The sequence below is a fragment of the Magnolia sinica genome, chromosome 7, assembly GCF_029962835.1.
Source record: "Magnolia sinica isolate HGM2019 chromosome 7, MsV1, whole genome shotgun sequence".
Classification (NCBI taxonomy): Eukaryota; Viridiplantae; Streptophyta; class Magnoliopsida; order Magnoliales; family Magnoliaceae; genus Magnolia; species Magnolia sinica.
The window spans coordinates 15,756,531-15,780,422 of record NC_080579.1 but is presented as its reverse complement, the minus strand read 5'-3'; the positions used below and the strand labels follow the sequence as shown (position 1 = coordinate 15,780,422).

The following is a 23,892-nucleotide window of genomic DNA, read 5'->3' as shown; positions in this document are numbered from 1 at the left end:
TTAAAAGGTTACGTAAAAATGTGGGGGTATTTTCGTCCTGAAATTTGGTCTCGCACGTGCAGGTCTAAGTTGCAAAACAAAGATGGTCTTCTTTCATAAAAACAGCTGGATAAAAGGTGGGGTCCACAGTCCTAAATTCCTCAATAAACTTATCATACATCCCTCTCTCTCTCTCTCTCCCTTCCTCTAATTCCTCTTTATTGACGCTCTCTCTCCAATGTGTTATTGGAAAAGGAAGCCTACATTCTCCGGGTGCAATTGGAACCTAGTTGGGGCCCACAGTAATGTTTCTCATAAATCTATCCCACTCATCAGATTTGATAGATCATTTTATGACATGGACCCAAGAATGATATAGATCAAAACCTCGAGTATGACACACGACTGGAAAAGGTTGAGAATTGAATTTCCACCATTAAAACATTCAAGCGTCTACAAAAGTTGTTTAAATGAGGCCACAAAAGTTTTGGATCATGCTAATGTTTTATAATTTCAGTTCATCTGAGGAGGAATGACCTCATGGACGGTATCGATGGCATATATACTTCATGGCGGACACAGGGAGGTTTCAACGGCAGTAATCCCCTTACCTACTTTTTCAGACGTGCAGCCCACATGAGTTTTGGATCCGCATCACCTTCGGGTATTCTAAGATGATCTGGAAAAACGGATGGACGGGGTGGATTTATCATAAACATCATGGTGTGCGCCACCTAGCTTCGCGTGGAAGGAAGTTCCGCATCCGCGTCCATTGGAGACGGGCGTCTCCATCGCTGCCCAGGAACGAGGATTAGGTACTAACCCCACCTATCCCTGGCTAGGAACGGGCATGGGCTCTAAGGAGTCACCGTGATCTACGATTTTTATCCACACGGTCCATTTATTTTATTTTCATATTAGTTTAGGATAAATTCCAAAAAATAAGGCAAATCCAAGGCTCAAGTGGAACACACCAATGGAAGCAGCAGGGCCGTTAAAACCCTCTTAGTGCCCACTCCGAGAATTTAATCTGATTGATTTTTTTACTCATGGCCTGGAAACGGATTGGCTACTCCCCTGACAGCAGCTCCGTGGCTGGTGTTCGGTGCTCTGTGAGCCCCACCATGATGTATATGTTTCATCCATTCCGTTCATCCATTTTTAAAGATAATTTTATTGCTTGATCCCAAAAATTAGAGGGATGTAAATCTCAGGTGGATCACACCACATGAAAACAATAGTGATTGGATATCAACCATTAAAATCCTCATATGGCCCACTATACCGTTTATTTGACATCCAATCTATTGATTAGGTCATACAGGCCTAGATGAAGAGAAAAAACAAATATCAGCTTGTCCCCAAAATGTTTTTATTGGTCGACCCTCATTCAACACTATTTCCTGTAATATGGTCCACTTGAGACTTGGATATACCTCATTTTTGGAGTTATATACCGTAAAATGGTCTGTAAAAACAGATGGATGGCATGGATGAAACACATACATCATGGTGTGGCCCATTTGGCACCGACCACCAGCCATTGGCTGGTGTCAGGGGGAGTAGCCAATCCGTTCCCAGCTCGGGAACGGATTGACTACTCCCCCGACAGCAGCTCCGTGGCTAGTGTTCGGTGCTCTGTGGGCCCCACCATGATGTATATGTTTCATTCATTCCGTTCATCCATTTTTAAAGATAATTTTATTGCTTGATCCCAAAAATTAGAGGGATGTAAATCTCAGGTGGATCACACCACATGAAAACAATAGTGATTGGATATCAACCATTAAAATCCTCCTATGGCCCACTATACTATTTATTTGACATCCAATCTGTTGATTAGGTCATACAGGCCCAGATGAAGAGAAAAAACAAATATCAGCTTGATCCACAACTTTTATGGTCCCCAAAATGTTTTTAATGGTCGACCCTTATTCAACATTGTTTCCACTAATGTGGTCCACTTGAGATTTGGATATACCTCATTTTTGGACTTATACCGTAAAATGATCTGTAAAAACAGATGGATGGCATGGATGAAACACTTACATCATGGTGTGGCCCATTTGGCACCGACCACCAACCATTGGCTGGTGTAAGGGGGAGTAGCCAATCCGTTCCCTCATGGCCTAAAGTACCTGGTAAAACGGATGGACATTGTGGATATACAATACATGCATCAAGGTGGGCCCCTCGGTCAAGGACACACCATATAAGGTGAGGCCGGCCGCACCTAATCCATTGCCCAAGCGTGGAAAATTTTTGTAGGCCTCAACATGATGTATGTGATATATTGATACCGTTCATCTATTTTTACAGATAATTTTAGACTATGAGCCCAAAAATAAGGCACACCCAATGCTCAAATGGACCACACCATAGAAATTAGTGTGGATTGAGCACTTACCATTGAAAGCTTCTCGAGGGCCATAGAAGTTTTGGATCGAGCTTATATTTCTGTCTTCCCTTCATCCAGGTCTTTGTGACCTTATGAACAGGTTGGATGGAACATAAACCTTATTATGGGCCCTAGGAATGTTTCAATGGTAGGCATTCACTATCCACTGTTTCCTGTGATGTCCACTTTAGACTTGTATCTACCTCATTTTTAGGAAGTTGCACTAGAGTGATTTGTAAAAACTGACGAACGGCCTAGATATATAGCACATATATCATGGTGGGTCCTATGGTTAGAGAAACACTCAACTGCCCATGTTGCTCGGGTAACACCTAATCCACTTCCTATGTTCTCGCGATTGAAAATTTCGTGGCGTGTTTGATTTTCCAGTTCATTGGTAAATGCCCGGTAAAATAATAATGATTATTTCCCTGGACATTTCCTTGTAATTGATTTGAGGTTTTACTTTTTTTACACAAAAATAGAAAGGCAGCAAAATATTTGTGGGTCCCACCATGATGTTTGTCGCTTATCCACACCGTTCATCCATTATGCCACCTGAATTTATGGCATGAGCCAAAAAATGAGGCATATCCAAAGCTTAGGTGGACCATGCCACAGGAAAAAGGGAATCGAACACTTATCGTTAAAAAAAAATTGAGCCACAATTTCTTTTGGAGTGGGCCACCTGAGTGCTGAATCTTCCTCAATTTTTGGCTCATATCTCAAAATTCTGTTATGAAACAGATGGACGGAACGGATATATCATATGCATTACTGTGGGGTTCAAAAATTAAAACTCTTTTTGGAACCAAAAATTTCCTACCATACGACGCATATATGGCCCACAAACCTTTTTAAGCCCACTTGCCTTTTAGCTTACAAAAATAAGCCCTAGCTGTACGACCTCATTTCTAAGGTCAAAAATGCCCCTGCTTTTTCAACTTTTTGATAGCTGAAAGCTGGGTTCTATGGCTACATATTATAACCATAGCGGTAATCGTAGTGCGTGACAATATGTGCACTTCTTTCTTTGTTTTTCTTTTTTTTAAAAATTATTTTTATTTACATGGGGAAATTTATTCTACCTATATTTTTCTCATATATATATATATATATATATATATATATATATATATATATATATATATATATATATATTAGAAAAAATGTAGGTAGAACAAAGTTCTTTATGTTAAAATAATAATAATAATAATAAAATAAAAAATAAAAAAAAATGTATAGAGTGCAACGTTATGGCTACGGTTATAATCCGTGGCCATAGACCTGGTCAACAGGGTCCCAACCTAGACGACCCTGAGTCTCTTTCCCTGTTGTAATTCCCACCACTTTTTGTGGGTCCCATTATGAGGTATATGTTATATCCAAACCGTCCATCTATTTGGCGAACTCATTTTAAGGCTTAGGACAAAAAATAAGATAGATCTAGCTATCAAGTGGACCACACTGTAAAAAGCAGTGGAGGATTGAACGTCTACCATTGAAATCCTTTTAGGGGTCACAGAAGTTTTAGATCAATATGAAAGTTATTTTTCCTCTTCATCAAGGTCTTTGTGACCTTATGAATAGATAGGATGGAAAATATATGTTACGGTGGGCCCAACAAAATTTTTAACAATGAAAATCAAGTTTCCCGCTGCTATTTGTGGTGTGGTTGGATATGATTCCTTTTTTCCAATAATGCTCTGAAATGATCTCGAAATATGGATGAACTGTGTGGATATAATAAATACATCATTGTGAGGGCCATGTCGAGAAGCGTCAGTGCTCGTCTTCACACACCAGCCAATCGGCTTCCGGAAAGAAGGAATGACTGGGGTATTTTGGTCCCGTGAAAAGTCGCCTGTACATAGGGGAGTATTCTTGGAAGCTTTTAAAGAAGTGGACTTAAAATGGCTGGTGGGCCATATATGGGTTGTATAGTAGGAAATTTCTCAAAGTTTCAACAATTGTTCGACGGACGTCCACTTTTTCATTTTTTTTTTAAAGGGTCACCTTAATGTGTTCATGAGATCCACTCGGATCATTAGATGTGTAATGCTATGTTGGGCTTGAAGCCAAAAAAATCAACCCATGCAATGATTTAAGTGGGTCATACCAATTAAAACAGTTAGGAGAGACGTCCAACCTTAAGTTTTACATGGCCCACCGTGATGAGCATGTAAGATTTACTCCAACCATTATCTGCTGCACCAAATGTTAGTCCTCTGACCCAAAAATCAGGCCCATAATTAATTCAAGTGGGCCACACCAAGGTAGAGAGTTTGGAGGGTAAGCTTTCTATCAACACTTTCTCTAATTGTGTGGTTCACGTGAATCAGGGATGGGGTTGATCTTTTCCCGTTCAATGGGCAAAACTCATTGTATCAGTGTTGTTCGATCACTAAATGAATGGTTCTGATCACCAAAGGAACATCTACTGGTCTGCTGACACCTCATACCATTCCTACCAAGCATGCATCATGACTATATGCTTGAATTTTACAGTTCACACTATAATCACATCAAGATCTATTGGGAAAAGAAAAAACGAAGATACGTTTCATAACAGGTTTAAAATATAACAACATGGGACTAAATTCTAATAATGAATTTCGTCGAACACACAAACCGCATTATTAAGAAGGGCATTTCGTCGAACACACAAACCGCATTATTAAGAAGGGCTTAGTTCCACAGAGAGTGACCTTTTTTTAAATCCATTGTTCACTTGTTGCTGCGCACGGATTAGGTACTACCCCACCTGTTAGTAGCTCGGACAGGCAGAGGCTCCAAGGGACACTGAGGGACCACTGTGATGTATAAATTTTATCCACACCAATTATCTATATTTCCATATCATTTTAGAGTACTGGACAAAAAATAAGTCAAATCCAAGTCTTGAGTGGCCCTCGGAGCCTACGCCTGTCCCAGAGCTCCGAACAGGCGGGGTAGTACCTAGTCGTTTCCTCGTGACTCTAGCGAACAAGATAACGCAGCTCTTCTAAATACATGGTCGTGCGACACAACACAACTTTTAGCGTGTGCAATTTCTTTCACCCACAATGATTTATGTTTTAGATCCAAACTGTCCATAAATTTTTATGGATCATTCTAGAGCATGAGCTAAAAAATGAGGCACATCCAAAGCTCAAGTAGACCACACCATAGAAAGCAGCGGGATTAAATGAGTACAGTTGAAATCTCCCTAAGGCTTATTCACCATCTAACCTCTTCAAAAGGTCACACAGACATGGGTGAAGGGAAAGCACAAATATCAGCTTGATCATAACTATTAATAGTTCACAAAAGTTTTGAATCAAGTTGATATTTGTTTTTTTTTCCTTCATCCATGCTACGTGAACTTATCAACAGATTGGATGGAAAATAAAATCTAAGTAAACATTAAGGTGCGCCGTAAAGAGTTTTTAACATTAGGGTGTTTGATCACCACTGTTACCTGGAATATAGTCCACCTTATAATTGTTATCTTCTTAAATTTTTAGATAATGCTCGAAAATGATCTGAAAAATAATGTATGGAGAGTGACGTAGGGCCTTCATTATGCGATTCATCATGCGATCGATGGTAGTCTGCAGCCCTTGTATAACTTGCAGATTCTCTCGTTGTGCTGCTTCGAAAGTTGCCACTGTTAAAGGTAAATTTCCTTGAGCACTGTCCATGGGATTGTTGCCTGACGTGTCGTTAGAAGTCATCGATTTGTGGAGAAAACTTCGCGCTGATACCAAATTGATGCAAGGAAGGACGTGAGATCGAGCACTGTCTTCCTCAGGGGGATAACTGTTTCGAATCCACAGAACTTCTTTGGACTCCTCATAGAGAAAAACCTTGAATCCATGAGGAAAAGAAAGAGACTAGAATAATTCCAGGAAATTCATAATAAATTGATTGATGATAATAAATAACAATATAAACCCTAGGAATAAGTTTCAAACTCATACTATAACCAAACTCCTAGAGATCAACGGTCGTGATTTCCACTAGACCTCATGCTTTTCGGCCAAAAATAGTAAGTGTCCTATTTGGCTCAACCATGCTATTCTCCTAATTATTCTAAGCACTTTTCATGTTGGGCGCAACTCCTAAAGCCCAACAGATGAAGAGTTATACTCAAACTAAAACTTACTATAAATAGTGAAAAAGAAATTAAAACAGGAATTTGACCGTTGATCTGATGGTATTTCACAAATTCGGCTTACATAACCCAGTGTAGCGGGGTTAGGTGGCTAAAGTAGCTCGTCCTACGCCAAAATCATATATGGTAAGTCCGATAGCTTATTCCGATTTGCGAGATTTGTCTGTTTTAACTTCTAACGGTCCAGATCATCTCCATCTTTGATCTGGCAATTTCTTGTCTATCTTCACCATGAAATAATATGTGACCCACTCTATCTTTTAAAAAACATCATATTCAAGCTTCTATCATGTTTAACCATCCATCTGTTGAAGGTCTCAACCTAAATTCATAACTGCTTGGACGACCTCGTAACTGATCTTCTATATGTTGATTCGCCATTTGCATATCACATAGCCAAGTCATCGTTCTCTCAGAAAGATATGTCGGCCTCACTTTCTCAATACTTTCATACTAGCTAATGTTATGGCGTCCCACTAGGCGTGCAAACTGTTGCTGCTTGGTACGGCCGATGGAAAGTGTATATTTTTATCAGCAAAGTAGTTTTTTCTTTAGGGTCCCACTATTGAGTGTCAAATAGTACATATTCTCCCCTATTTATATCTTGATTTTATGAACATGCTGATGCTTAAAGGTATATTTTATATATGTTTGTGTTGCAAGGTGAATCTGAGAGCTTGGAATGCAAAGAATGCTAAAAGCATGGATTTGATGCTTAAAAATCACCAAGGCAAAAGATAGATCTTATGAGGCCAAGATTGAAAAATTCACATGCCAAAAATCTAAGGAAATCAAGTGAGGAATGAAGAGAATTGAAGATTTGAAGTGAAGAAAAGGAATACGCGTGAAGGTCGGCTAGCCCAAGCTCTGGCTCAACTAGCCCAAGCTCTGCTTCAACTAGCCTAAGTTCTGCCTCGACTAGCCCAAGTTCTGCTTCGACCAACCTAAGAAACTTCAGCTTGAACTCCAGCAACATTATTTTTTAAAATCGCATGACTCTCGACCAGTTGAAGATTTCTTTCGACTAGTTGAAGATAACCCTCGATCAGTTGAAGATATCCCTCAACTAGTCGAAGGTTACACAGATTTTGCGCGAACTACGTAAATTTGAGGTGGTTTCCAGACTTTTCCAACTCAGTGCGAAAGTTGGAATTCTCCAACTATAAATAGGAGTTCCTAGGATGTTCTTAGGCATCTTCTAGGGTTTGAGGAGTGGAGCAAAAGGGTAGAGAGCCGCCGCCAAGAGTTTTTCTTCTTCTTCCTTAGTTGTTTTTATATTTTTCTTAAGAGTTCTTAGTTCAATCATGTCTATGGTTGGTTAAACCTCTTACCTAGGGCTAAGAGGTGAAGCTTGTAGCGTGAATGGGATGTTTACTTTTCTTTGATTCATGTTTATGTTGAACTTCATTGATTCATAGTTTGATTTGAAGGAATATTTTCAATTTTCTATGGTTTGTTGTGACTCAAATTACAATAGACGCTGCGATAGCTTTGAATATCTTCTTTTCCTATTTGAGATAGTGGGATTAGTAAATCCTGTTGTTCACCATCGTCTCCTGGGCATAGTAAGGTGATGGAATCCCTTCCAATCCTCATCCATTGAGAATTAGGTCAATGAAAGTTCAGATTTGATCTAATTGTTATATTTTCCAATTAGATAGGATAGGACTCCAATTCCAGTTGTGTTACTTGAATCAAGTAAGGTAGCATCTTAATTGCTACAAGTGGATCTTTCGCACCCTAGTTCCCACCTTTAAATTCACAAGTTTCAATTACATCCTTCACAATTACTCTTTAAAAAAATTATCCAGATTTAGTTTTAGATCTTCTTCAAGTTCTACTTTTAATTACTTTCAGAAACGTACGATTTTAGTCCCTGTGAATTCGACCTCGGTTTCACCGAGCTTATTACTACATCGTGACCCTACACTTGGGGTTGTGAACACCCACCAGGCATGCCAAAAAGTATTGCTGCTTGGTTTTTGGTAGTCAAAATGCAGGCATGTCAAAATTGAATTTGCAGCTCAATTCAAACCGAACAACTATGACCCCCAAGTGGCAAGATAGGCAGACATGTGTGTGACCAAGATCTGATGAGATCGGTCGCCTATTCAGCCACTTGCTTAATGTGTAAACAATACCAAGTGATATTCAAAGGGTAGAGTTCATCCTCTGATGATGAGTTACACTTTTGCCTTCCTTATGAAAGGACTTTTCAGTACAGATAAAGTAAAATGAGATAGGGATTCGTATAGATAGTTGTGAAGAACAACTGCAAAACACCTTTTCGAGTGAAGAATTGAATCCAGTGTGCAAGCGTAGACTCAAATTACAGTAATAATTACCAACTACTTGATTAACACTACAGAATGTAAACAACAGGCAAAAAAGTAAGGGATTAATGAAATGTAATTTACTAATAATTAAAAGGATAATTGAAAGATAATGTTTGCTTTGATTTAGTTGGTATGAGACACTATCTTCTTGATGAATCCCTTTGTTATTTATAACCTTAATCAGGCGATCTAGATTATTCCCACGTTCTGACGGTTGCTATAATTGTAACGCCTCGTCCAAAAAGGGAAAAGTGTAATGAGGCACTCACTTGTGAATTGACTTAGGACCGAACGATTCTATCACACGTGTGGGTTTAAGACGGGTTAATTAACCCTAACTCGCCCTTTTGTAAAGTTTAAATTAAATTAACATTGAGTCGAGCATGGGCCGTAAAGCCAATCGGTCGAGCCATACGAGGCGACTGTCCGTACGGGCTGTGTATCACCGAGGAAGGTCTAAAAATCTCAAAACTTTATTAGATCCTTGGGCTCACTGGGCTTCTTGTCCCATACGGACACCAGGCCCCGACAATGCTCAAAAGTGGTCAAACAGCGCTGCCCTGCTGGCACTCGCAAGTCGCCTCGCCAAAAGTAATCAAATTCTGAACTTTTAACCTAATAACCTTGCTGCTTGAGTTTTCAAATCCAGGCGTTCTAGCCATCAGATCTCTTTTAAATTCACACCAAAGGTTAGAAATAATTCTAGGCCCGCGCCTATAAATTCTGGCCGTTGATTGTGGAACAGTGACCGTTGATCGCAAATCAGGCCGCCACGACAAAACTCCGCATCCGTTTACAATCAAACTTCACTCAACCCTTCACCTATCCCATGTTTCATATGTGCCGGGGGGCTATGAGGACAATCCCTATAATAAAAAATGGGCCCATAAGGTCATTAGAGGAATTTCACCAAAGTGCAAGGTTAACTGAATTAAATTCTGGATATAAATATTCAGCCATTCTCTCTCAGCCCATTTTCCAGCAGCTAGGATTTCTCACTCCATTTCCTTGATTTCTACAATATTCATGTAATTCTTATCCATCCAATGCAATGCAGGGCCCTAGCACCTCGAGCTTGCGGACCCGGCATCGCTAGAATCATCTCAGCAATCTCTAGCCAAGTTTAGGTGATGACATTACCTTTAGGTGTCTGGTTATCATGCCTATAGTAGGTTTAATGAATGTGGTTGGTGAATTGTTAGTGCATGTGGTTGAATTTTCATTTGGACTACATATATAGGTTAATAGACTAGGAATTATCAAAATATTGGGAAGGGATTTGACCCTAATATCCCAAATTATGACTTCTGCATTTGTATGCTCATGTAGGGTGCAAATATCTAAATTTCTCCAAAATTGCTACTAGTTGATTCTTGTTTTCCTGGTTTGGTGTTAACTATGCTTAACATAATGACATAGATTGTTGTAAAATGGTAATTAGTGGTTGATTTCTTGATTTTATGATTAATCCTGCTTGGGTGAAAGCTTCAAACATTGTAAGTTGGTGATTGGTTGAGTCACTTGTCTAAATTTTTAAATTATGGCTGAATAATGTGATGTATGATTGGCGTATAGGAGATTTATTTCGGTATATAGTTGTATGGCTGTCTATGTAATCGTATAGCCTAAAATATGTCATGTTGAATCAGTAAATTCAGGTGGAATATTGTATGGTGTTGTCCTTGTAATGATCACACTGAAATCTTGCCTTCCATACTTGAATTATATTCAAGAAATCGATATTTGTGGTGCATTGTGGCATATTTCCCTTATGGATCGGCCGATTACCTGGAAGTTCTTGGGCGGTCCTTATTAGACCTGTCCCTAAGTGAATCTGGCCCGACAGTTGAACCGTAGGTCGTTGGCTGTAGTTGGACTGCACGAGATCTTGTTCTCAGGCCGGTTAGTTATAGTTTAGCCTGTTAGGGCACATTGACTATTAGTCGACCATCCTTGCACGTTAACCTTGTTTGATCATGCCTGTATGAACCCAAAATACCCTAAGACCATCGCGCCCACTTCAAAATATGATTTACAGCCCATAAAGTCTCATGAGCCGAAGATGGTGGTATGGAACACTATACCCGTGCTATCGGCTTACGCTGGGGTGACGAGGCTCCCCGTAGTGTCTATTGAGCATTTGGACTCATGAGCCGGGAATGGTGGTATGGGACACTGTACCCGTACTGTCAGCCTGTGTTGGGGTGACGACCTCCCTACAGTGACCACAAGTGGGACATCTAAGTTCTAATTTGATTTCATCCATGTTATATTTTGTTAGGGATTAACGACCCAAATATAGGGCTAAGGATTGCAAGAGTCACATGACCACGGTCCTTGAGCTGTGCGATCAGGTTAGGGCAATAACTCCACTAAGGGTATTTCGGTTTTCCCAACTTACTGGATAAATGAACTTAACTAATCAACCTGACTAACATGTTCTATGGCATTGCATTTATATTGTTGGTGATTATGCAGTCAAGGTTGCTTTTGAGGGAGTGTTGTTTCATTGCGAACATCAGATGCCATTGCTTGAGGGAGTGTTGGTTTTTGTGAGGAGCATGCATCATATCATAATCATGCATTTGCATTAATAACAGTGTTTAGGAATCTATGCTATTTGTTGTTCATTAAATGTATCATATGCATGATAATTCAATGCCTATTGCTAATGGTACCACTGAGTTGATCACTCACTCCCACTGTGGGACGGTGTTTTAAAACACCAACCAGAACCCGATATAGATGAAGGTACCCTTGAGCAACACGCACTGGACGATGTCGGTGCCGACGATGACGAGGAGCGGGCGTACTAATAGGAGTTTGGTGGGGCATATTAGCGAGGTGGATGTTGGCGGGACTGGGCCAAAGCCCAGGTCATTTTGGGGATTGATGAGCGTTGAGATCAAATCCATGGATAACTGTTAAACTAAATTTATTAATTTGATATGGTGGATGTGAACTTTTTATGAATTTTAGTTGGTTAGTGGCACCTGGATCTTAATTACTTGATTAGAAATTGAATATGCTTAAATTAATTCATTATTACTTGCTAATACCTGATTAACTATATGCATTCGTGACTCATCATTGCACACGTGGCAATCAGGAATTCGAGATCCAAGTGGATACTCGATCCTCGAATTTTGGGGCGCTGCAACTTAGTATCAGAGCATGATTTGGATTAAATTGGGCCTAGGGTAATAGGTTCAACACAATGCACTCTGACTTAGGAGGGAGCGACTGAATTTAAAGACAGTACTAGAATCCCGAAACTTTGTTTTATCGGCGAGTCAACCCCTGTAGGCTAGCTTAGGAAATTAAGTAGGACCACCTAAGTTGAATGAAGTGATCTAAGTCACTTCTAACTAGAAATCAGACGGTCTAAGCTGACCAAGGTTACACAATGTAAGTCTGAGTCGCTCTAGTAGCACAAGGGACTTCTATAGTCCAGTCTGTGGATTTAATGGTCCCAAATGATGTTGGATCAGCTTGATCCCAGCTAAGACGAACCTAGGATGTGTCTATATTAAATCTAAACCACCTGGGCCAGTGTACTCAGCTTACGAACTTCCCATTTAGACCGAAAACAACCCCTGGACTGGAGTACATGCATCATACTCAGCATAGAGGTGAAATGGACACATTTAGGGGGACCCAGGGGGTTCCATGGAGCAAAAACATGAATTCCAGGGGGGTGGCCACCGCCGGATGGTGGCAGGGCCGCCAACACCTCTGGACAGGCGTGGCGGCGCCGCACGGAATTGAATGGTGCATTAACATAACCAAATTCTATGGGTCCCATATGAGTTACGTGTTATATCCAAAATGTCTGATCATTTGGAATCCGTTGTAAGGCTTGAGCCGAAAAATAAGACAGATCCAAAGATCAAGTGGACCACACTGCAAAAGCAGTTGGAAATTGAACCGTTTACCATTGAAACACTTTTCGGGCTATCAGAAGTTTTGAATGAACATGATATTTGTTTTTCCTCTTCATCCATATCCGTGCGATCTTATGAAAAGATTGGATGAAAAATAAACATTATGTTGGCCTACGAATGTTTTAATGGTGATAATCATCATCCCACTGCTATTTATGGTGCGGTCCACTTGAGCTTTTGATATAACTCATTTTTTTACTTCATACTCTAAAATTATCTCACCAAATGGATTAACGGTGTGAATATAACAGACACATCATTGTAGGGGCCATGCAACTTCCATATCCTTTACACCCTGATCCATGGCTCAAGTGGCGGACTGAGTGAAAGATATCTCGTTTCAGCAAAGAGGTCTTGGTAGTGGGGGTGGCTAACTGCGAGCGTGAACTGACAGTGAGGTGTACTGACCAGCGAACAAAAAATAAAATAAAACTTTGATATCCGTTGAACCGTTCGTGCAGCCCAGTGCTCGAGCAACGTCAGCGCTCGTCTTCTCACGACACGTACACACATCAGCCAGGTCGGTGGTGTGTAGTACACCAGCCAATCCGCTTCCAACAACCTCTAGTCCAACTATCTAGATCACAGCATCTTGCTCACCATATGAACGGTCTAGATCCACGCATCTCCAGGAGACTTTATAGCGCTGGGACTCTGATACAATTGTCGGCTCTATCCTGGAATTTCCGTATCCAAACGCGTTATACCAAGAAAAGTAGCCGCCGAGGGAGTGGGGAATCAGTGGACCAGAATCGTCTGCCACACATGTTTTACGGAGCGCGTAGAGCACCCAAGTTCTATGGGCCCCACCATATTGTATATGTAAAATCTACTCCGTCGATCAGGTCCGAATGCCTTTGTTTTTTTTTAACCCGCCCAAAAAAAATATCATCTATATAAAAATTCTTACTGGCTACCGCTAATGGGCAAAATGTAAAATTTCAGTGAAACCTCCGAATCTGGTGATTTACAAATGAATTAACAGGTTCGATGAACATGGACGGTTTTGATTTTCAGACCATCTCAACATGTGGGCCAGAATGAGATGACAGATTATGGCTAGACCGAGTCTGCAGATAGGAAAAATCATTTTGGCTATACCGAATCGCTATAGAGTCTTCTCTACTCGGTTTTGAGTGCATTTCCCCAACATAGCTTCGCGGCTTCATCGGAGGTGATTCTTTTCTTTCCAGCTTTCAGCTTCTTCTCTGCTCTAAATCATGGCAGATGGATTGGTTTCGTTAGTCGTGGAGAGTTTGGGGTCCATGGCCATCCAAGAGCTGAGCTTTTTAGTGGGTGTTAAGGAAGATCTTGAAAAGCTCTCGCATACCTTCGAATTTCTTCAAGCGGCACTCATCGACGCAGAGAAGCAGCAAGTGAAGAATGAATTGGTAAAAAATTGGTTAGGAAGGCTCAAAGATGTGGCATATGACATGGATGACGTTTTGCAGGAGTGGAAGGTGGTGATCGATGGTTGCGATGATGGTACCGGCTCTGAAGATAAGGTATGTTCCCACTCATTCCCACCTTGTTTCTCCTTCGACAGAGCCAGCTTTCATGTTAAGATCGGACGTCGGATAAAAGCGATTAGTGCAAGATTAGACCAGATCAAAGAAGACAAGGATAGATTCATTTTCAGAGAAATCAGGGAAGAAGGTGGAGCGATCGAGTCGGATACGATGGAAACAAGTTCACTGATAGATGAAACTGGGATTTTCGGTAGGGATCCAGATAAGGAGATAATTGTCAAACAGTTGGTAAGTGAGGGCAGCAGCAATGAGGAAAACATCCCAGTGATTTCTATTGTTGGGATGGGAGGAATTGGCAAAACTGCTCTTGCTCAACTAGTTTTCAAGGATGAGAGGGTTAAGAAGCATTTTGATAAAATGATTTGGGTGAGTTTGCCTCATGATTTCGACGTGAGGAGAATCTATTTAGCCATCACTAAAATTAGAGGATGGTCTGGTTCCTTGGAAGAATTGCAATTCATCTTACAATGTGGGGTACGAAAGACACAGTTTCTGCTTGTGCTGGATGGCCTAAGTAATGTTGATGAAGCCAGGTGGGAAAAGCTTATGATTTCGCTGAAGGGAGCCGCGACGGGAAGTAGAATTTTAGTCACCACTCGTAATGTGAATGTTACAAAATTATTTTCCATGACACTGATGCATGAACTGAAACCCTTGTTTGAGAATGAATGCTGGTCGTTGTTGAGCAGCAGAGCTTTCTCTGGAGGAAGAAGAGGGGATGATGGTGGAGTGTTGGAGTCATTAGGTAGAGAGATTGTAAACAAGTGCCATGGAATTCCTCTCCTTTTGAAGACTATAGGAAGTGCCCTGCGCAGTAAAAAAGATGTACAGGACTGGCTGTCTGTCTTACATGAAGAAATATGGGATTGGGACTCGTTAGGTGCTGAAAAAATAGCACCTGCTCTATTAGTGAGTTTCCATGATATGCCAAAGCATTTGAAGCAATGTTTTGCTTTTTGTTCCATATTTCCTAAGGGTCATTTCATCGAGAAAGACAAGTTAATCAAGTTGTGGATGGCCCAAGGTTTCATTCCTCAGAGGGGAAGAGGTGAAATGGAGAGGCTAGGTGGTTTGTATTTCGATGATTTAATGGGACGGTCGTTGTTTCATTTCATAGAGACAGATGAAGGCGGTGATGCTAAGTATTGTATGATGCATGACATGATCCATGACGTCTGTGAATCTATTATGAGTGAGTATTTAGTCATACAAGAGAAAACACCGAAGAGTGACCTTACAAAGGCTCGCCATGCTTCATGGATTTGCAATTGGGATGTAGAATTCATTCCTTCATTCATTCACAAGGCCAGTAATTTGCGGACACTCCTGCTCATCGGATGGTCAAAAATACACAGCATTTCTCATCGTTTTATCAGCAGCTTAAACCACCTGAGAGCATTGGATTTGAGCGGCAGCAGAATAAAGAAGCTCCCGAATTCTTTCCAGAACTTGAAGCTTTTGCGATACCTCGACTTGTCAGCCACCGAAATACAAGAATTGCCAGAATTTGTAAGTACCCTCTGTCTTTTGCAGACCTTAAAGCTTAATCATTGCTATAAGCTTAGAAAACTCCCTAAAGGGATTGCGAAAATGATCAAACTAAGACATCTTGAAACCGAGGGTACCTGTTTGGAGTACTTGCCAAAAGGAATAGGGAGGTTAACATCCCTTCGGACATTAACTAAGTTCATTTTGGGGGGTGAGAGAGGATGTAAAATTACAGAATTGAAAGAACTTAACTTTCTTCAAGGGAAACTAGAAATAACATGCTTAAACAGAGTAGCAAGTAGAGATGAGGCTAACGAGGCAGAGTTGGAGAAGAAGCAGAACCTCCAAACCTTGCAATTGTCATGTCAGCGGAGCAATTTGGAGATACTCGTAGAAAGTGTGGTGGCGCAGGAGGGTGTGTTTGAAGGCCTTCGACCCCATACAAACCTAAGAGATCTTATCGTCTCGGATTACATTGGTCGCCAATTCCCAAGTTGGATGGAAGATTGTTCGTCGTATTCCAATCTTACGAAAGTGCAATTATCATATTGCCGGTGCAAACAGATGCCTGCGCTTGGAAAACTGATGTCTCTTAAATGGCTTGAGATAAAGGCCATGTTTGAAGTGCGACAGGTGGGCAGCGAGTTTTGTGGGAATAGCTATGGTGGGGTTACCAGAACATTCCCCAAATTAGAGATTCTTATATTCGAAAGTATGGAAATTTGGGAGGAGTGGAAGTTGAATGTGGGAGCTGGATCAATCCCATTTCTAATTCAATTATCCATATCGTTCTGCAAGAAGTTAAAGGCACTGCCAGAACTGCAACACCTCACTTCACTTCAGGAACTCAATATCAGTTCTTGTCCAATCCTATGCAATCGATGCCAGCGGGCAGGAGAAGATTGGAACAAGATAGGCCACATCCCCAACATCACCATTGATGGGATGAAAATCCAATGAGAAGAAACCTCTAGAAGTGCTACATTGGAAGGTACTCTCTCTCTCTCTCTCTCTCTCTCTCTCTCTCTCTCTCTCTCTCTCTCTCTCTCATTTCTTGCTTCCAATCTTATTCTTGGTGTGCCAGGCAGCTGAATCTCAGGACGTTCCTTTCCTCTTTCTATATGGGCGCCGTAGATCAACTTATCAAGGGTAAATTCAAGGTTCCTTCACCGTTCGAGTTGTCCGTTTCCTTTCTCGGGGAGAACCAACTTCATTATTGCCAATGGAATTCTAATGCCATTGGATTGCCACCCCAACCTAGGTAGAAGAGGTTGACTCCCAAAATTTAGCCGAAGAATCAAGTCTCCCTTCGTTTTTTTTTTTTTTTTTTCTCCGTTCTCCACCATTTATTCCATGTAAGATTGTAAGATTGTCTAGAATCTGCGCTCAACTTTCCCTGTATCTAGGTACAATATTTTATAATTAGATTTCATTTGTGATTATAATATGCTCATATTTTCATTTTGTAAATAATGCAATGTGATTTGTGTAATAACTCTATAAGGTGGCCTTATTGGTCTGGATTTCCTACCCGTTGGATAATGTGATCCGGCATACCAGTGGACCCACAGAGTTGTGATTCATCTAAAATCTTGTAAGCAGTGGTGCGCTACAAGTGTGTCACATGCGCAGTGTTCTAGTTGGCTTAAGATTGACAAATTCATGTGGAGCCTAAGGGGAAAAGTTTCGTTGGGTTACAAACTCCTCGGCCCTCTGAAATACTCTGGGCATCAAGTCAAGTTGGACAAAATTAGGGTTGACCCGATTCAATCTGGTTTTGAAATAGACTTGACCTGAACTCGACCCGACTCAGTACCAAGTCCAAAATGCCTGACCCGATCCGAGTCGGGTCGGGTGCAGCGGTTATTCACAGGCTGAAATCACAACTCAAAACCTAGGTGCACTTGTCAGAATTATAGCCTCTCCATGAAAACGTTAAATCTAAGTTATGTGTGTGTGTGTACGAGTCAAGTCAGTGCCAAGTTGGATTTCAAGTCAAGTCAAGTTACTGGGTAACCCGAATTTGACTCGGTTTGAGTTTGAATTGGACGAATTCTACTCAGTTCGCATCGACTCACCCAGGTGGTTCAAATCGATTAGGGTCTGAATGAGTCGGATGAGTCGAGTATGCCGAGTCGAGTCGAGTCGTCCTGTGCCCAACTCTACATATGACTGAAGCTTCTAATCTCATCCTGGTGCTTCTCTAAAGGGTGTAAGATGTGGAAGGCTAACGGCATGAAGCCTACAGCGATGGTGTCCCAATCATATACATCATTTATTCATTTTATTTGATTTCTATACTTAATGCATAGCATGGTCCTTCATTTGTAATTCTGCATTATAGTTAATAATTGGTATCGACTATGACGAATCAGTTCAGATCATTGAATCTGTTCGAGCACCCTTAGGGTCAGATCTGTGTGTTCTATTCCATAGACTTTCAAGCTCAGATTTGAGCCATGGGGCTAGATTCCGACATCGTTTTAGGAATCAAATGATGATAGTGGCATAGATGCAGTTGCCATCAGGTCTCAAAACTATGCCGACAGCCATAGTTCTAGCCACAAATCCTTCTCCAATCCCCTTCTTTCTCCTCGTTTATCCACGCCTATATCGGTTCCATGGGTCTCCCAACAATCATAACCATTGATTTCGCCCTAGTTCCTTCAATATCTATCGAATCTGACGTCGATTACCGCGTATTGAAGCCGGATTCTATAAGAGGAGGTTAGTGATGTATGCATGTGTTGTTGAGCTTGTTTTTTCGACATTAGGATCACCACTCATTTCTAGGAAGAAAGGCGATTGTCATCCCTTGCTTCCTCTTGCGACAACGCCTTCTTTGGAGGTGGCCCGATAGAAGGGCATTTAGGGTTTGAGTTTTTTAAAACCCCTTTCGGTTTCAAAACCTTGTGAGGTCTCCATCTAGCACCTGCAGTGCCATCGCCATCACCGTATGGTCGCCAGATTCCACAGCCCTGTCGTCCATAGAAGCTGCCATGACTGCAGCTTCCAATTGCTTCTTCTTCTTTTTTTTGTTTCCAACGATATTAGCAGGGACTACAACTCGTCAATGCTATTACCAGTCAGTATCTTCGATGGTGGCTGACCTAGGAGAAAGAAGGTAGGGCAGTGCAGACGGTTAGGGTTTCTCTACCCTTTTTCAGTCGAACAGGATATAAGGCTTATGGGTGTTGTGGTTTGGGATGGGTTTTTCTACGGGACTTTAAGCCCATGATCGGGCTTCCCTTATGGGCTTGCACCCATTTTTCATTAAATGGGCCATGTGCACGGCACACTGGTCTAGGCATGTTTCAGTTGTAGGGTTAGCCTTTGTTTTGGGTCATACCTATTTAAAGTGTAAAGGCGGGCCATCTTTTTGGACTCACTCTCTTTTTAACCCAGGGCCAACATCGGGCGCTGTTTAATGCCCTTCTAAAATATGTACATAAGCCTCACTATTAGGCTTGTTTTCAAAATTATTATCTTAGATATGGACTATCCATACGGTTTTTAATGAGCAAACAATTCAAACTTTTCATTCATTGGATGATCAAGCACCTAGATTTTCCATCCTGTGGACCTTAAGTACCAGATGTGATCCATTCATTTAATGGACTCTAATAAAGGATTTGACCATCCATTTAAATGAGATTAAATGTTCTATCTAAACCATCTATGTAAGACCCGTATCCTAAACCGTACCATCCCATAGGCTTCCACAGTCCTTCCGGTCAAATTCCGGCAACCCTCGACCCATATCCGACGTTTACGCGCCATCCTAAGCTGAGTCCTGCATATCAGAGTCCACTCGACTCGAAACTTATATCCTAACGACCACGCCGTCGCTGCGGTTCCAACTCCATGACTCGCGCACCGATCCGATACCCAAGCTAGGAGATGTGGGCCCGCGTTCATTCCAAAGAAACGCCGCGCATTGCGAATTTCGAGAGAATATGTACAACATGTCTCATCAATCAAGTCAAGTACACCACCTATACCTCAATGCCACCTCACCCTATCCCAAGTACAAGCAACCATCACTCTTTTTCCCTAAGTTAACTCTCTCTCTCCCTACCCATCCCTCTTTTACACAATTTTCAACTAAGCCCATACCCTAACCATCCTTTTCTTACAACACTCATCCCATATCATCCCATCACTCCTTTCTCTCCCTCATTTCTCAACACTCTCCCAAGCAACAAATTCCAACGTCCAAGCATTTCTAAGAGCAAACAAGTGTGGCCCACTTTCCCACTCTCTCATCTCCCATCTCAACCATTCATTCTCCATCAACCTCCATTAAAATAGAAGGCAAGGAGCATACAAGTCCAAGGGGCTAAAGAAGAAGGCCGATAGGTGGGTGATCCATTGTTAAATTTCATTTTTGGGACCACATGTGGTGGGACCCATTTGAAGTATGCATTGTAAGAAATGAAGGGCCCATAGTGGTTGCGTCCCTCCTTTCCATCTCTCTCTCTCTCTCTCACTCATTTTCTTGGGGTGATGATGAAGCTACATGGCCCACCCGAATGGACCCCACCTTGATCTTATTTGTTGTATCCGCACCTCCAATCCATGGACGGTGGGAGAGGATTGGATGGTGTACCTCACGTCAGCTAACCAGCTGCTATATTGATGTGAGTAAGAACTGTGGGTGCCACCATCCCTATAACCACCAAGCTGGCATATGTGGGCCCCACCATCTGATGTATACATCAAAATCGTCCATACATGCGGGGCCTAACATCAGGCCGTCCAGAGACGCTGGGCGCTGACAACGCTGACACTCCCACCCTCCCACACACACACACACACACATGTATATATATATATATATAATATAATATAATATAATACTATGGTGGGCCACTCCCACGTGGGACCCACCTTTAATGAGTAGACCATCACCGTCCAGATGGGTCTGAATGGTGAGTCTAGGCAATTTCTGCCATTGTAATATATGTGTGTGTGTGTGTGTATATATATATGTATATAAAAATAATATATATAATATTTAATATTATAATAATACTAGAGGTGGGCCACTACGTGGACCACACTATGATGTATGGTATTATCTGCACCGTCCAGTTGCCAGATGGAGCAGCTGGCCTAATATCCAAACCGTCCACCCATCTTACTGGGACGGGCAGGTGCTTTGTGTAGCCACCATGATGCATATGTTGTATCCCTACCATCCATTTGTGTGTGGACGTCGGGCCCACCTTGGTGACATGTTGAGTGCAGCACGGCCCCACCATGATGCATGTGTCGTATCCCTACCACCCATCCATCTGACGTGATGGGCCACGTATGTGGACCCCACTGATATATGTGAACCGTCCATCCTTTTGGCTAACTCACCTCAAGGCTTGAGACTAAAAATAAGATCGATCTAGTTATCAAGTGGACCACACTACAGCAAACAGTGGGTATGACCGTCTACCAATGAAATCCCATTTTGGGTTACAGAAGTTTTGAATTAATATGATATTTGTTCCTTCCCCCTATCCAGGTCTTTGTGACCTTGGGAACAGACTGGATGGGAAAATAAACTCTATGGTGGGCCCACTAGAAATTCAACCATGGAAATTATTAACACCACTGCCATTTGTGGTATGGTCCAAATGATCTTTTGATCTGATTCATTGTTTGGATAATGCTTTAAAATGATATCTATAGATGGATGAATGGTGAGGCCCAAGTTGTGTGGCCTACTTGTTATATTTGGGAGGCCTAATACCGTGTATTCGGGGCTCATGGGTTGAGGCCCACTGTGATATATTTGGAGCCCATGGGTAGAGGCCCATAGTGTTGTGTATTATGCCCATTTGTATCAGCCCATTGAATTTGGCCCATTTAATCGGCTCATTTAATTTGGCCCATTTATATTGACCCGTTTGATTCGGCCCATTTGATAAGCCCAATTGATTCGGCCTATTTGATCGGCCTATTTGACTCGGCCCATTCAACTCGGCCCATTCGACTCGGCCTATTCGACTCGGCCCATTGATTCGGCGCATTTGAATCGGCCCATTTGATTCAGCCCATCGATTCGGCCCATTTAATTTATATGAGGCCCAATGAGACGTATGTGAGGCCTTTGTGTGGGCCGAATATGATGTATATGAGGCCCATTGCAATGTAAGATTCCACCACGATGTATGTAATGATGTTTTGGTGGCCATGTCTTGGGAGCAATGATGGTTTGACGTCCACATTGTAAGAGCAATGATGGTTAAATGTCCGTATTATAACTCTCCCTAGGGCCCATTGATAGGTCTGTACCTGTAGTGTGTAGGCCATCTAGGCCCCTCTTCGTTATGAACAGGATCCATCACCACATAACATGTTTAGTATAGTTCCATAATCCATGCTCATACGCATCACATGTATGCTTGATATGAGGAGTGACTGATCATAGCATATGCCTTCGGGCATATTGTTTATGGGCTCCCTAATAGGCGGAGTTGCCCTTTATGAGCGTACGGTATGTGCAGGATTGTTGCATGACTGGTAGTGTGACTCATACACTTTGCATTTGTGTGATGGTGATTACTGTATGCCCTAGCGACATCAAGGTCATAGCCTCCACAGACACATCGTGGATGGCCAGATTGGACACTGGAAATACTGTTCTAAGCATCGGGGTCCCATAGATGTCCCTGAGTAAAAATTCCTAAACCCGATGGTACCAGAGGATGACTGCAACATCGAAATCGAGTGGACACATGAGCGCACGAGGGCCAAATACCATGAGGTCGTGTCTCTCACTATGTCGTGGTCGGTTGAAAAGGGGTGTGGCCTTACTCGCCCGAGGGTAGGGGGCATTGCTAGGCTGAGTTTGACCAGCTCGTGAATGGGTCCGCTATCGACGTGCCGGATAGATATTGGCAGATTATTGGTTAAGCGGATAGTGAGGTTTCTTACGCTCACTTGGACTGCGTACCTGGGAAAGGGGTAGTGCCATTTGGAGGGTACTAAACCCCGATGATTATCCAGACTGAGAACCGTCCTGATATTTGATGCTCTAGTAAGGAGCTACATTGATATATGGATGAGGATTGGCATGCATAAGTTGCATTTCGCATCGCATGACCTTGATATGGCCGATAGCATAGCCTTGGTATGGCTAATTACATTCGTGTACTCATCAGCATGATTTCACATTACTCTAATATTACATTTTGAGCACGCTCATATTGCGCACACACTTACACAACCTTCTAAGCTTTCTATAAACTTATGCACGATTGATGCGTGTAGGTGGCGCCAAGACGCAATCGTAGCTTCACCACAGTAAGAGCGTGCAGTTGACCTTCAGGAGTTTCCATTACTATCATTATCTTGTATTTCCCTTCATACACATTGTACTCAAAGTTTTTTATCATAGTAGATTTTATGATGGTGTTCTTGTGGTTATTGTTCGTGGGTTATTCTTATAGTTATGCTTATACTAAATCAAAATCATGTTTGAAATCCTCCTTGTAGGATCCAAGCATTGGAACCTGGTGTACAGGTGTTGGGAGCCGAGAATGGGGTACTACGGAGGCTGTTAGCGCTGGATTCGATGATCGAAAATTTTGTGAGCCCGATTTCCAAGTTTGGGGCGTGACAGAAGTTGGTATCAGAACATAACTTAGGAACAACTCAGAATAACATCACATACCTAGTATGAGTTTAGGTCAATTAGGTTCCGAGTGCGTAATCTTCTGATTTAGTCCCTTAATGTGCCTTAGGGAGTTTTCAAGGATTGATAGGCGCCTTTGTTCTTTTCTATAGGACATGCCGCCTAGGAGAGCGACTCCCGCTCTACCACCTGAGACTCCCGCTTTACCACCTACAACTCCCACTCCACCTCCAGAGATCCCTGCTCCCCAGCCTGAGAATGTCGTTCCTCCACCTGAGACTGGTACAGATCCGACCGTACCTATGAGTGTCTCCCAGTTACAGCAGATGTTGCAGGCTGTGACGGCTGCGCTTCAGGGACAAAGCAGGCGCCTAGTTGTTTTGCCAGCATAAGCAGAGCAGGAGCGTGCGAGCACCCTACTTCGAGAGT

The 23,892-nt window shown here is 42.0% G+C and overlaps 1 protein-coding gene across 1 annotated transcript; it reads left to right on the top strand.

The window, feature by feature from the left end:
- The first annotated feature begins 13,930 nt into the window (after positions 1–13,930).
- Positions 13,931–17,338, top strand: LOC131251133 (putative disease resistance RPP13-like protein 1). The gene is made up of 2 exons (XM_058251666.1): positions 13,931–16,821; positions 16,915–17,338. Exon 1 carries the CDS (start codon positions 14,034–14,036, stop codon positions 16,788–16,790), a length of 2,757 nt encoding a protein of 918 aa, XP_058107649.1. The 5' UTR covers positions 13,931–14,033; the 3' UTR covers positions 16,791–16,821; positions 16,915–17,338.
- The last annotated feature ends 6,554 nt before the right edge of the window (positions 17,339–23,892 follow it).